The 16,073-nt window shown below is 36.6% G+C and overlaps 1 protein-coding gene across 1 annotated transcript in view; it reads left to right on the forward strand.

Moving 5' to 3' along the window:
• Positions 1-15,827, forward strand: part of daam1a (dishevelled associated activator of morphogenesis 1a) — an 88,332-nt gene extending 72,505 nt beyond the window's left edge. Inside the window, exons 20-25 of the mRNA XM_080202793.1 lie at positions 1,468-1,636; positions 3,214-3,321; positions 4,747-4,807; positions 6,724-6,855; positions 8,796-8,966; positions 13,749-15,827. Of these exons, the coding sequence (XP_080058919.1) occupies positions 1,468-1,636; positions 3,214-3,321; positions 4,747-4,807; positions 6,724-6,855; positions 8,796-8,966; positions 13,749-13,952 (845 nt within the window). The 3' untranslated portion in view covers positions 13,953-15,827. The remainder of the gene's footprint in view (positions 1-1,467; positions 1,637-3,213; positions 3,322-4,746; positions 4,808-6,723; positions 6,856-8,795; positions 8,967-13,748) is intronic.
• The last annotated feature ends 246 nt before the right edge of the window (positions 15,828-16,073 follow it).

A 16,073-nucleotide genomic window follows, 5' to 3' on the forward strand; every position in this document is an offset into this window, starting at 1 on the left:
AAAAGCTCAATGGTTTTTGGTTCGTGCATGTAAATACAATACACTTTATCAAAGTACTGCTACACCAATTTTCTTCTGGTACTAGTTCACTCCAATATACCGCGCCCATACAAGAGTTATAACTTCAGTATGTTTGAAATTTTTTTTAACTAGAGGAAGTTTCCGCTAAAATTATCTGGCGACATGCTGATAAAAAGTATAAAGTACTTAGAACTTTGGTTTGTCCACCTCAATGAACCCCCACTCTTGTAGAAAACTAAAAGTGGTGAATATTTGAGAACCCTCAAATTTTAGCATTCCACAAATAGTACCCAAAACATTAGAATTAAAACATTGTTTGCGGACATGTCAAGTTCTTACCTAGTGTGAACCTCAAGGTATAAAACTGTCCACTGAAGGTAGTCTCGCAACTTGCACGTTCGTGTATTTCTGATGTACATCAACATTACCACCACAGTGGCAATGATGTATAATTATTTACTAAAGTATATGATGGGGATGATTTTCCATGGGCTTCTATTCATCTGAATTAACTTTGGCAGATGACCTCCAAAAACTCCAGAAAGATGCCATTGTCCGTGGCTCTTTCATCACATTATGGTTGAACAGGAGAGCCCCAGCAGAAGTTCAACTTTTTAGTGCTTGTTGATGGTTAAGTATTGTCCAAAGTTTGTTGCAAAGCATCCGACATGTAAGCCTTTGCAGATTTAGGGTTTTCTGTGTGGTAAGCTGACATCGCCACAAGGGAAACGAAGCATCTGTACACTATGATAGAATGATGCTTGAGGAGAGTGAGTTGCTAGATTAGTCCTGTACCAAGGGGCCCTTAAATGTAGTATGGAAACTTCCTACACAAAATCACTCTTTACAGCTGCTAAAAGGGCTCTACTAGGTTAAAGCTTTACGTGACCTTTGGTCTAAACCATGCTTTTATCCAGTTAGGTTAAATAGTATATCAAAATTGTAGGGCACTGTATTCATGCTAACTATATCCCAAGCAGGTTGAAATGGGTGAAAATATGTTCAGTCATTTGTTTGATTGGAAAAAATGTTCATGAAAGTAATTGTTAAATCCTTTGTGCAATAGTTGAAAAATTGACTCCTTTCTTCTTGTATTAAATTAAGAACCTCACTCAATATCCACAGATTTTGATGTAAGCATTTAAGTGCATGAATTTTAACCAGCACAAGTTTAAAAAATCGAATGGCACTCAATTTAACCACTCACCGACTAGTAAAAATACAGGGTGTAAATCTGGTGTAAATTTACCCTTCCATTTTTGTAAAACCACTGTTGCTTATTGCATATTTTTAAATAACATCAGAACATGTTTTGAGTTTAATTTCAATTTTATTGCTTAAAGCTTTAGTCCACTTGATTTTAAATATTTATGTACCTCAGTTAGGATTTGGTATACTAGTAACAGACCTACTTTCACTAACGTGACTTGTTTTCTTGTTTTCCAGCTATTCATTTGAGTTCCAAGGAAATTCTGCAAAGCAAAAACCTGATGCAGCTGCTGGAGGTGGTTTTAGCTTTTGGCAATTACATGAACAAGGGACAAAGAGGCAATGCTTATGGTTTCAAACTCTCTAGTCTCAACAAGATTGCAGACACCAAATCCAGTATTGAAAAGTAAGACATTGCTCTTTCAAAATGAAATTGTTCATTGCTGCTTTGCCAATTTTAGAGACAGTGCAGGTCCCTGTTTCATGCAATGATTTTTCTTTAACCTCTAGAGCCAAAGCATAAAACACTAATGTTAAAATTGAAAAAAAATTGGCCTTCGAGGTTGGTTGTCCTAATGTTCAAAGCCAGGGATAGAGTTTATGCATTAATCTTTGAAATTAGTGCAACAATCCTCTTGGTCTTGAGTATTATGGAAATATGCCTCCATTTTCTTTTGCAATAACCTTTTCATGAAAATATTTTGCAGCCCAACTCCTTTTGAATTTCGGCCCTTCAAGCCTGTTTTGCCATATCATAAGCTCGTACTCCATTCACCTGCTTCATATCTCTTATGGTGCGTCTGCTTAACAAGAACCTATCAATCTCAGCTTAAATTTGAATTGACCCACCGTGCATGACTTTTTGTGGAGGGTACGCAAGAGTTCAGGATTTCTGCTACTCTGTGAAAATGGTTTTCTGATTCCAGTCCTAAAAGTCCCAGCTCTTGTATTAAAATAGTGCCCCTTGTTTTTGGATTCCCCCACCAGAGGAAATTATCTATGCCTACCCAATCAAAGTCTTTATCATTTTAAATAACTTTAGATTTCATGATGACCTTTTAAACTTGGAGGAATGCAAACCAAGCTTATGCAACTTGGTTTCATAATTATACCCTTTAAGCTCTGGTATCATTTTGGTAAATCACTGCTTTGTCCAGTTCAAGGTCAGTGTATTCTTTCTAAACTGCTCCACCCAAAACTCAGTTTGGCATTTTGTATATGGTTTGACCAAGGCTCTGTAGAACTTGAAGCATCACCTTTTGCCTTTTGAATTCCAACTTCCTTGAGATAAAAGCCAACATTCGACTAGACTTTTTGATTTTTTTTTCTACCTGTGCCCTTTTAATAAATTGCATTTATGGACACTTAAATTTCCTGACTCTCTCTCAGCTTTTAGTCCTCTCGACTGCTTCTCTCTTGAATCTGAAATGCGTGACCTCACACCTGAACTCCATTTGCCTGTTTACATCCCTTTGCAATTAAATGTTTTTACATTGTAAAGTTAAACTATGCTTTTTGTGCTTTTAATACTCCTGTATTAGAATACAGCTTGCACAAATTTGCATTTTTCCCACTGAAATTTGTTGCTTATCTTTCCCACTCGCTCCCTGCCCATTTCATGACACCTCAATCTGCCCTTGCTGACATTGTGTCTTAATGTGCATCTTGTGTAATATCTCCAGAATGGTTAAATGTCAGAGGGAGCAGATGTTGCTTGAAAGATGATTACGCCAGAAGGAAGTACCTGTTTTATTCTGAACATTCAGACACTGAATGTTAAACACATCAGGGTAACTAGTTGTGTTTGGAGTTTCTTTTACATTATACTTCAATCAAAACTGAGAAGAATTAAAATATCTTGCCCGTTTTGTGATTGCAGATCACAAATCACTTCAAAGATTCTGTTGGATGCTGTCATAGATTTTTTGCTGCTTTGTATTTTCGACTGATTAAAAATAATGAACGTTCTTATTCTTGTTTAAGGAACATTACTCTTTTGCACTATTTGATAACAATTTTGGAGAAGAAATACCCGAAAGTGGTGAACATACATGATGACTTGCATAGCATTCCTGATGCAGCCAAAGTAAAGTAAGTTTTCAAGACATGTGGTTACATGATTGGAAATCCTTGCTGAAAAAGCCTTTGAAAATTTGGTTAAGTGGTTTAATCTTTCAGTGATTGAACCATATCTATCTATTTTGGTTAACTCATTTTTTTTTTCATTCAACTGAATTATAGACATTCTGCGAATCCGAACCCTTGATCTTTACATATCAAGCTGGTAACAGAATGACACACGTTGTGCCCACTTTTGAGTGCTGGTGACAGCAAGGAAAAGGGATTCTTTTTTTCCCTGCTGCCCCTCTGTTCTGAGCAGCATCGTTTCTGTTCTGGTGTCACCTTTGATAGTATACAGCTGTAGGAGTGAAAAGTTTTGTTTCATGCAAGTGAAAAAATATCAGCAGCCCTTCTCATGACATGGTGGCACAGTGGTTAACACTGTAGCCTCTCAACACCAGAGACCAAGGTTCAGTTCCCGGCTTGGGTCACTGCCTGTGTGGAGTCTGCACATTCTCCCTGCATATGTTTCCTCTGGTTTCCTCCCACAGTCCCACAAGCATTAAGTTTGCAAACTAAGTCATTGCAGGGCGCACCTAAACACTGTTCATTAGTTTTCTCCAGTTCAAACACGTTTTCTTGTTTCTAGAGATGATTTTTGCAGTAATAATGACAGTTTGTCAGTATTCAAGATATACTGGTTGTGTGCATTGGAAGTATTAAATTCTCCTTCAGTATACCTGAACACTGCGGGAGTGTGGCAACTAGGAGATGTTCACAGCAACTTCATTGCAGTGAAGCCTACTTGTGACCCTAATAAATAAACATTTTTAAACTCTGCTCTTGACTTCCATTCCTCATGCCAGTTTGATAATGTATAATATATCAAATGCAATGCCTTTAACTTAATTCTTGGGGTATGTGTACCAGTAGCACAAACACCATTGATTACCCATCTCTGGTTTTGGTTAAGAATGTACTGGTGAGCTATCTTCTTGAATTAATGCAATCCACACAGTGAAGATGCTCCAATGGCGCTGGTAGATAGGGAGATTGTGATTTTGATCCATTTTAGAATAAATTATGACTTGGAAGGAAAATTTTAGGTGGCAGTGTTACCATGCACTTGTTGCCATTGTCTTTTTTTAGTGGTGGAGGCCATGATCTAATAACACTGGTGGGGTGGTGTAGAGTTCAATTGGGGAGATGACTGTTAAGCAGTTAATTTTGCCTAACTTTATAAATGCTGTATTAAAGGACAGCTCAAATGAGTGGGTTGCTGAAGCGTTGTGTGTTCATAACTATTTCAGAATTAATTTTCCATTCCAAAAGCCTTTGTCAGTATATCAACCTCTAAACTTGGGAAAGTGGAAATTAAAACGCAAAGTTGAATTTAATAATTGAGAAGTTGTTCTCTAAATTATGTCCATTTATCAAAGATGTGTTTTTTTGTAGTTTGGTTGAGCTGGAAAAAGAATTCAATAGTCTGAAAAGTGGTCTGAAGTGTGTGGAGAATGTAAGTATTCCCTTTACTTTTATTTGTTGTAATCCTTGTTAGATGTTTTCTTTATATATTCAAAGGAAGTCAGGGTGGGAAGCCGTGACAGTCATTAGTGTTATCCTATTTCCTTTAACATCAAGTGTGCTTCCTTCCTTGTTATACTACACATGTACCTATTCCTTCCCATATAGTGTACTTCTGCACCAGAACACCCTAACTTCTTTTTATCAAATGCACCTTTTAATAAGTTTGCTAGTTAAATGTTTTTTTCATATTTGTACAAAATATTTCAGCGTTTTTCTTGTGCTGACACTTTGAGCTAACCAGGGATTGTACATTGTACATCGTTCACATTTCAGCTGCAGGATGCACATTGGCCAACTCTGATTTTGCTTGTTGCTTTTTTTGTTTGTTTTAGCTTTCCTGTGTAATTCTATTGTTGCACACATTTAAAAGGGGGAAACAATTTGTCATTTGTTTTTCAGGATGGTTTGTCCTTCTCTATATTCTTGAACTATACTCTTGACTATCTTATAGAATATAATGAAATGCAATATGATAAATCATCTAATTGCACTTTATCAAGCTAGATTAGTTTGCGTTTTGAGAATTAGACAATCTTTTAAAATTTTAGTGAGTTTTATAAGAATTGTGTATTGTGACAAATAAATCAGAATGTAACATTGTAATGTCTCCCTTTCATTGTTTCATTGGAATTCAGTTATGGTATTTTGAAAGGAAAAGTTTGACTTTTAAGTTAAAATAAGGGCCACGTTATTTGTGCTGAAAATTATATCACTATATCACAGATGGGAATGAGTGCACATTATTCAAAACGGGTGGCTTTTTTGTAACAAGCTTCGCTGTGATCTTTGCACTATTCCTGTTTTCTTTGAAGTGCGAAGGATGAAAGACAGAGTGGGAGGATAGCACAAAAAAAACTTGGAAAGAGACAATACGCTTGTTCTCTATTTATATTATGCAGCTTTTAAAAGTGGTTTTGTTCAATTGTCATGTACAGCTATCCCTTGTTTAGCTCTCCTTGTTTTTCAAAAACATGTTAAACCAAAATCACTTTTGTCTAAGAAAACAATGTAGTGAGAGCCAATTTCCTGATCTGTAATTTTTACATTAAAAACTTATTGGTTGCTTTGAACCTAGCTGATCCAAAAATCCTAACTTGTACTAATTTAAGAACTCTTGATAGCTTGCCTACTCTTACTGCTTGCCTTCCATTTGCTATCACTCGACTCCCCTCACCAACTGCCTGCCCGACCCTCCTGCTTACCACTTCCTGCCACCCATCACACTCACTTCCACTTTCTCCTTGGCTCTGTGTCTTCTGTCACCTCTTTCCCAAGGCCTTGCTCACTATAAGCATTCGAGAGGAGGAAGCCAGCAAGCAGAAAAATTGGTAGAGGGAAGTGGCAAGTGGGATAGGGGAAACGATTTGAGAGGAGGAAGCAGCGAGCAAGAAAAGGGTTCCAGAAGAAGTGCTCCAGCGGGGGCGGGGGGGGAAGCAGTGCTTTATGGTTTCAAAAAGGACTGAGAATGCACAGTAGCCACACTAAAATGGAAGCAGCATTATTCCAGGAACATCCCTAATTTATGAATTTCACAGAAACAAAAAATACGCTATTAGAATGCACTTCAACCAGGATTACCAGTAATTGTTGCAGCAAAAGTGCCTCATCCACAATGTAATGTGGTCTCCCAAAGCTAGAAAAGGACAGAAAAACTTGACTGCTATCATTCTAAGCCCACCCCAAAACTTCTTTATCCTGGGTCTCAGTATTGAAGGTGTTTTGTAAGCACTGATCAGTGATTACAACTGTGAAGATCTGTGCAAAGGGGAAATATTTAACTATGCGTATTTGTAAACTAGGTTATTAGAAAAATAGATTTCTTTATTGCTTTTCTTCTGTTCATAGGAGCTGGAATACCAAAAATCACAACCTGCACAGTCTGGTGACAAGTTTGTCTCTGTTGTGAGTCAGTTTATCACAGTTGCAAGTTTCAGCTTCTCTGATGCAGAGGATCTTCTGACGGAAGCTAAAGATCTGGTAAATAGCATGCACAGTTTTAAGTTTCCTTTCAGTTTTGTATTCCCCACTATATAAACTCAGAGCCTTTTTTTTTCTGGCTTTCTTTCCTTGCACCTTTTGACTCAGATTAAAAACTATGGAATGGGATCTCCTTCCATATCTACCTTATTATCACATGGTGTCATGTGGTAATAACATTGGGCAATGTAGCACTGACATTATTGTTGACTGGTTTTAGAGTTACATAACTCAAGCCAGATATTTGCTGGAAAGGTCAGTATAAATAACTTACCATTTTTGTTTCCTGCATTATTGCAGTTAAGGTGGCTGTTTCTGGGCAGTGCTTACATAGGAGAAAAAACTGAATCCATCAGATTAAGATCTATGGCAATGCAACAAATGCAAAAGAAATGTTTATGGGACATGTATTTAAAAATAATTTGTATAAGACACTATGGGAAAAGAACTGATTCAAAATGATAGCTTTTTATTATTGCAATGTTTGAACATGGTTATTTTATTAAGAAGTAATGCTTTCATGGACCCTGCTGCTAAGCACAGATTTTTAGAAATTCAATGGCAATCAGTGCTTTTTTAATGTACTTTATTTTAAAGACTTAATTATGATGCAAGCTTCTCTATAAATTTGGGTTGCCTGTTTGCATCCATATCAATTTAGGAAGTGAAAAGCTTCTGCCTTTTGTAGAATCCTGTTATTAATATCTGAACACACATGTTGTCCATGTAGAAATTAGCTCAGTAACCAATATATGTTTGACCACCTGGTGTTCTCAGGACTTTGTGGTTACACATCCCTTATGCGAATGCTTGACTACATGCCTGGTTCCTGTTTTAATAAAATGAATATGTTAGCCTCAGGACTATTAAAGAAATGTGTACAGATGGTACTAATAGCGAAACTGTATGATAAGATGGAAAGAAAAGCTACATCAAAGCAACTTCAGAAATGAATGTTTTACTAATAAAATGTTTACTATAGTTTTATGATCTAGAAAGAATTACTGAGCACCATAGTGTGTATTACTCTTTTTACTGCTGCTTTTATTAGATCTCAACTAAGCAAAGCAAGAATAGATATGAGGGGAACAACAAGACTAAGGAGGGAATGGATGGCGGCTAAAGAGGCATACTGAAATCAGCAACAAAGGATACTAACCTAACTAGATTGCATATTAATTAATATGGAAATCCTGCCCCCTCAATTCTGTGCACACTATGAAACTGTCTCTTCGAAGACTCTGGCATAACTAGAACTTTGCTGGAATATTGCAGTTGAATATTGTGGACAAGCAGTCAACTTTTGTTTTGGATTGGGAAGACACAGAATGGTGCCAAATACTGTATTAGGATTTCTACCATAATTTTATTGATCTCTAGCTGGTGATGATACATTGGTGGGCAGGGTGGAGATGGGGTCATTCTCCCAGAAGAGGTTGAGCGCTGGAAAATATCAAATGATTGACCAGAAGACCAGAATAACATTGAATGTAGTTTGGGATTGATACAAGGGCAGATAAAATTCCAGCAAAACTTAAAAATTAGGATGAGGAAGAAATTTATGAAGTTTCAAATGTTTCCTGTGTTGAATATTGGTCTCCAGGAAATCTCACTGCTGTTTCACATAATGTGAAATTTATCCATTGGGAAATTTATTATAGATATAGTCATCAGAAATAATTACATCCTGTGTTAGCCGCTGGTGCTCGTCCAAGTGCATTAGATTACAGGTTTGTATATTGAGCTGAAATCTGTGAAAAATAAGATTTGGTGTCTTGATCATAAATTGGATTTTCTGATCGTACCATTGAAAGATTGTTTGAAGGTATTATTTGAGCAGTTTCAATTACAGCATAACTATGTCAAATCTGCTTGCTATTTTATACATTGATGTAGAAGAATTTTTTTGTTTTTCTCCTCCATTACCACACTGCTCCCAGTTTAAAAAAGCTGTAAAGCACTTTGGAGAAGAAACTGGCAAAATACAACCTGATGAATTCTTTGGGATGTTTGATCAATTCCTCCAAGCTTTCACAGAGGCCAGACAAGAAAATGAGAACATAAGGAGGAGAAAGGAGGAGGAGGAACGCAGGGCAAAAATGGAAGCACAGGTTAGAAGATATGAATTTGAAAGAAACAAACTCTAGTGTGCAAATGATTGATTATTCATAGCCACAGACATTGCTGTTCTGCATGCTTTTCATTTTTACAACAAATTATCAAATAATATCACACTTTCAGATTAAGTAGTCATTATTTTAGTTTTATATTTGGAAAACATTAGAAGGCAGTGGCAGGAGTGACTTTCAATTATTTTAAGCTCTGTGCTTGTACTTACTAAGCTCTTTAAATCAATCTGGAAATTACCAGTGAATTGACTTCTAATATTCTGCTAATCATTCCATGTCTTTGCATTTTTTAAGAAAGACGGTCATTCGGTTATATAGTGCCTTTCAAAACTTTAGGACTCCATAAGATGCTTTGCAACAAGTGTCATCACTGTTGTAATATTGGAAGCGCAGTAAAAAAAAATTTGCACTCAGCGAATTCCCACAAATAGCAACGTAATAATGACCAGATTTTTTGTGATGGTGACTGATGGATAAATGTTGGCTGCAGCACAGAGGATAGCTCCCATATTCTTTATTGACAGAGTGCCATCAACTTTATTCAAATAGCTCTGTTGTTGGCAGTTACCTCAATGCCTTTGGAAATTCTGTACTTGGAGAACTGGGCATACAGATTTGAGTCATTTCCTCAAGCACAGTTGTTCCTTCCTGGCTTATTGTTTTCGAAGTATGAAGTGAACTCAGCTTAGGTTAGGATGTAACAGATATTTAAGTCCAAAGGACCATTTACAGATTTCCAGCAAAACTGCTGAGTTGGTGGTATTTCTTGGTTTATATTTGTTTTTTGTTTCTGTTATAACAAATTACAAGTTTTTATGATTACAATTTTCTGGGTGCATTTCACACATGGCCTGAAGTGGTTTTCACTTTGGTCAGTCCGTAGTTGATTTTTTTGAAAATTCATTTGCAAATGTAATGTTCACATGATCAGAAGAACAGAAGTAGGCCATCTGGCCCTTTAAGCCTGTTCCTCCATTCAGTAAGTTGTGGTTGATTTGATTGTGGCCTTAACTCTCCCATAACCCTCGACTCCCTTGTCAGGCAAAGATCTAGCTTGCCTTGAATATATTCAATGGCCAGCTTCTCCTGCTCTCTGTGAAAGAGAATTTCAAAAACTAAACTCTTTTTGAAAAGAAAAATCCTCTTAACACTATATTCTTCTTCATCTCCATGTTAAATGGGAGGCCCCTTATCCAAGGTAACTCGGCCTCTAATTCCCCATAATGGATTCCCCATGAAAGGAAGCATCCTCCCAGCATCTACCCATTCAAGATCCCTTTAACCTTTTTATGGTTCAATAACATAACCTCTCATTCTTCTAATGTCCTATTAGTATAAGCCCAACCTGCTCAACCTTTCCTCATTTGGTGACATTTTATCCCAGGACTTAGCGAGTGAACCTTTTCTGAATTACTTCTGATTAAGTACATCTCTCCTTAAGGAGGCCAAAACTGTACGTAGTATTCAAGTGTGGTCTCACCAACGCCCTGCACAATTGTAACAAAGCTTCCCTATATTTATACTCTACTCCCCTTCCAACAAGGTTAGCATTCTATTTGCCTACCTAATTACTTGCTGTACCTGCATGCTAACAAGGTCATCCAGAATCCTCTGTACTGCAGCATTCTGCAGTCTTCCTCCATTCAGATATTCTGCTTTTTTATTCTTCCTGCCAAAGTGAAGAACTGACATGTTCCTATATTCTATGACCGCTGCCAAATTTTTGCCCACTCACTTATACTATTTATATCTCTTTCCAAACTTTTTGTATCCTCTTCACAACTTGCTTTCCTACCTATCTTCATATTGTTGGTAAATTTGGCTACAATATAGTCCATCACTTCACCAAGTCATTGATATAGCTTGTAAATGATTGAGGCCCAGCACTGATTCCTGTGTGGACCTCTCAGGAAATGATTCATTTATCCAACACTTTTTCTGTTAGCTAGCCAATTATTCATTGTTAATAATATATTATCTCCAGCACCATAAGCTCCTATGCAGTAATCTTTTTATGTAGCATTTTATCAAATGCCTCTTGGAACTCCAAATGCACAACATCTACTATTCTCCTTTTATCTACCCTGCTTGTTACATCCTCAAAGAATAAATTGGTCAAACAAGATTTTGCTTTCACAAAACCATGCTGACTCTGTCTGATTGCATTATGATTTTCAAAATATTTTACTACTGCCTCCTTCATGAGGGATGCTAGCATTTTGCCGTGACAGACATTAGACCAACTGGCCCCTGGTTTCCTGCTGTGTCTCTCCTTTCTACGTATGTAACTTTTCAATCCACTGGGAGCTTTCCAGAATTGAAATTTTGAAAGAATGCAACCAATGAATTCAGTGGGGGAGTTTCCCAACCCTTCACGCCAATGGGATTTTCTGGTCCTGCTGCAGAGATTGGAAATTTCGCTGAGCACCAAGTTCTCCGTCCTCATTTGGAGCAACAACAGAAAATTCCGGCCTGTGTCTCTGCAGTTCCTTTAAGACCTTAGAATGCAGCCCATCACATCCTGGGGGCATGTCAGCCGGTATTCCCATTAATTTTCCTAATACTTTTTCAATGATTGTCGTCATAATTGTTTTATCCTTCTGTTTTACACCCAGCTTTTCAGCCTTTTAGATCAATGTAACAATGATATCTGATAGAATACCAACCAAAAGGCTGCTGAATTACTTAGTGAACACACATTGACAGATTGTATCAACAATGTACAAGAAATAATTATTGCTGTTTCCAGTTAAAATGCCCATTTTCTAAACTCTTCATATGGTTAAGGGGGCATTTATGAAGAACAGATACAGTATTTCCATAGGAACAGGAGTAGGCCATTTAGTCTTTTAAGCCTGTTGCACCATTTGAGACTGTAGCTGACCTACAGCTTCACTTTGCCTTATATCCCTTCATGCTTTTTGTTAACGTGAATCTATCAGTAATTAACATTGGACTTGACATCAGTTGCCATTTTTCGGGGGGGCGGGTTTCAAACTTTTACCACCCCTCATGTACTGAAGTGTTTGTGGCATCACACTTGCAGAAAAAAGACAAAAATTAGGTAAGGTCCTGTAATAAATTGTTCTAAAGCCAAATGTTTCTAAATGATTGCGGTTCAGATTTTTGAGTTTAGAATGTTGTAGATCTGGTGTGGATCTTATCCTATCAATATGACAAAGAAGATTTGATGTTGGACAAGTGCATTTTGTAGCCAAGGACAGTTTTGATCTCTGGATACTAATATTAACATTAGCTGATATTGGATTAAAATTTGTGGATTAGTATCTCTTTTGTTTCCCAGTTTGGAGATCTGCTTTTAATTGAAAATCCTTTTTAATAAAGACAGGGTATTTCAACTTTGCCAGAAATTGTGTCTTATTATAGACATATGAACCATACCAGTAACTAACAAATCTGGTAACTCATCATATGAGTCATAATTGGAGACAGTATTATTCAAATTGTTTCCTATCAGACATTCAGTCTTATTTTCCCCCAACCTATCTTTTGATGTCTCTTTTGGGAGGTTCCTATCAGCTAATTAAAAAGTGTCCGTTTTGTCTTTATGATCAATATCAATAATATTTCCTCTACAATAGGGTGCGTACTGATTAATTGTAAAGATCTTTCATAAATGATTTAAATATAACGTTGTACTTGACGGTGTAGGAAATTTGTGTTCATTGAAAAATATTATATCAGTTGAGCCCAATTGTAATCAACCTAATCACTATTGGTTTGTTTTACTCATTAACATTCAAACATTACTTTTAACCTGTAGGGTAAAACAGAACCCTGATATCAAACTGAGAAGTTTATTTAAACAAAATACTTAAGAGTTAAAATGTAAAAATCATTTAAGCCCGTGTATGTATAAGGTGTGAATGAGATTCATTCCAGTAAGCACTCTTAATCAAATAAATCAATTCACTATCTTTTCTAGTCAGAAAATTTTCTTATTACAAATATCTCCGTACAGAAAGAAAAAAGTAGTGATCAGTTCAAAGCAGACTTTTGAGAGTCTGGTTGATCAGGTCAAAGAAGCGTAACCTGCTGTACCCCTTTTGGCAATAATTCTGATCAGAGCCTTTTTGGATACTTTACCTCCATACACACTTAGCAATGGGCCTTTCTCAGCCTTGGGTTGAATAAGCTTTGTTATAACTTGATGTTTGGTAATTTTTATAACTAAATTGATTTGATTAGTTTCAGCCATTTATAAAAATTGTCCCAGACAGGAATACAATGGAACTATTCTGTCTAATTTTGTACATACGTTCTATTCATTGTTCAGTTCCAAATAAGATTTGATCAAGGCCCTGGTGAACTCGCTGCTGACCACCTTATCTTGATTATACATTCCTTCTTACAGAAACTGCACAATGGAATTTAAAAATAAATTGCGTTTTAAGTATAACCCAATCATTTAAGATAATTAATGATTAAATCGTCAATTATCTTTCAGTTGAGGTGCACTGTTAGTCATCTGTTTGACTGTCTGAATACAGGATCAACAAAGTACAGTGTGTGAAATGGTTACAGAATGCAACGTGCAACTTAAAATGGCTCCCTTAACCTTATAACTTGCTATAGTGAATATTAAATTAAATTCGCCTAAAAATGGTTACGTTTTACTGAACATATTCGACGTTACAAGGTATATTGTGAGGCATTGGATTAGTACTGCATTCTGCTACGCACATGTATAATTTATGAAACATCTAACTTCGGTTGAAACGATTTTCACATTTTTTCTTTTAGCTTAAAGAACAACGAGAGAGAGAGCGCAAAGCAAAAAAGGCAAAAGAAGGTGGTGAAGAGGGAGGAGAATTTGATGACCTGGTTTCGGCTCTACGCTCAGGAGAGGTTTTTGATAAAGATTTCAAATTGAAGCGTAATCGGAAGCGTGTCATCAGCCAAGTGGATGGTAGCCGGGAGCGACCAGTCACAAAGCTCAACTATTAAAGCCATCACCTGTAGTGCAGAATCAGGCTGTGTAGCAGCCGGCTTGCGTGTTACTGTCTTGTGATTAAACTGACTGATTATACTGCCGACTGGCCCTATTAATGGCTGCTGCTCCTCATAGCGGGCTCCCTCTCCCTCCTTTATAGCTGGGTTTGCATGCACCACTGTTAATATAAGAGAAGTTTGTTTGTGGTGCTGAAGCACAGGAAACACTCGAACATTCCTAGGATTCACACAATGAGTAGAACTCTTGTTTTTTGTGATTTCATAATAAAAACGTACCCTTCCACAAATGTTCTGCTGCATAAGCATTCCATCCAAACTGAATGAAAAATTAAGCAACCTAATGGATTAAAGATGGTGCTGATGCAATTAGATTTATGGAGCTGATGATTACTTGGATTTGAATCTGAAGCATGCTGGGAAGACCGACCGGATAGACTTAAGTAAGTGGAGCATAAAAGGAACAATTGAAATGTGTAATGCTGAAGACCCTCAAACATCTGTGGCTTTTGACCTGGTTCCAAGGAATTGAGTAATTTCCCTTGATCGTTTTTTAAAAACAATTCTTAGTTGGCAAATGTTTTATTTTAAACACTGTTTACTCAAACTATTTTCTGACTGAAAATGAGTATGATCATGGGAATATGTTTATAGTACTTTGGTGATATCCAGATTTCCTTTGCTTTTATAAAAACATTCCATAATTAATGGGGATGATAATAAGGGTTCTCTGAAGGGGCAATGAAATGTTGAACCTTTTTTCTTGCTGCTGGCAGCTCTACAGCAGGACCATAACCAGACACAAGATATAATTGAAATGGTTCTTGTCAGTTATATTGGTTTGGGGGGAGGGGATGTGGGGAAAAGTGGAGAATTATGTTTAAAGGAAGAGGAAAAAAAACTTGTGTACTTGAAACTTGAATAGAAAATGACTTTAATAACCTCGTATCTAACTATAACTTTCAACTGCAAAATGAAAATGGCTATTGTAAAAAGGACAGTGTGAATATTTCAGGACAATCGAACTCTACAGTCTATTTATATTTGGACATATTTGGGAAGAGGTGTCAGACATTATATATATTCAAGTACTGTAACAGAAATTATTCAAATTTTGTAGCCAAATCGTCAGGCATTAATTTGGTAGCAACTGATGAAGAGCCTTTCTTTTCACTGTACAGTGACTTGATCCCTTAACCAAAGTGCCTGCAAACAGGTTTATGTTTATGAATAGGGCTCGCTCTTGTAACGTTTTGTGATTCAGGATCTGTTGTTTTGTTTTAAAACTGTTTGGACACTGTGCAGTTTAAAATATTGGCTAGGGGACATAAGTGTTCTGATTGGTCCTGTAAAGAGTGAGAACACTATAAAAGCTTAGGTCTGAGTGTGTGTGTGTGTGTGTGTGTGTCTGTGTATACATGTGTGTCCACATGAGTGTACACCCTGTCCTTCCTTACTGACTTTGAAACACCCATTTTGCTTTTCCTTTCCAAAATGGAAGCGTGAAAGCAATTCCATGTGCCACTGTTAAAAAGTATTTTAGACTGGTGCTGGTTCCGGTAGAAGAAGCTCATTGGTTTCTTGGGTTTATTTGAATTTTTTTAAACAATGCCAAAAAATGGTAATTAATATTTGTAAACAGGAATGTATGCTAAGGATCTCATTTGTTTGGTAATTTAGTGGGATGTCATTATAACATGTGAGCAGTCACAAAAGCCGTGTACCTTTTTGACTTGTAAGATCCTAATGGTAAAATGCAATAAAGAAAAGTAGTTGAACAATTGTTTTGTGTATCCTGTCAAAAGGTGGTGAATGTTTGTAAAAAAGTAGTGGATTTACAAAATGCAGCAGACACTAAATGTTTTTCCAAATTCCAATGCTGGACATTGATATTTAATAGCAGAATGATGTTTCAATGCTGCACACTCTCAGTATGTATTCATTATTGCTGCTTGATTATCGATCTGTGAGTTAGAGACAATTCTACAACTTCTAATGAAGCAGTGCACTATAAGTACAAATTTTACATATTTGAATGACATCTTGTTTGTGTCAAAACATTAAAGTTATTTTCATTTTCTTGAAGACTGAAATCAGAATTTCAAAAAAGAACATGTC

This window comes from Carcharhinus amblyrhynchos, chromosome 14 (assembly GCF_965287045.1).
Source record: "Carcharhinus amblyrhynchos chromosome 14, sCarAmb.v2.hapA, whole genome shotgun sequence".
Classification (NCBI taxonomy): Eukaryota; Metazoa; Chordata; class Chondrichthyes; order Carcharhiniformes; family Carcharhinidae; genus Carcharhinus; species Carcharhinus amblyrhynchos.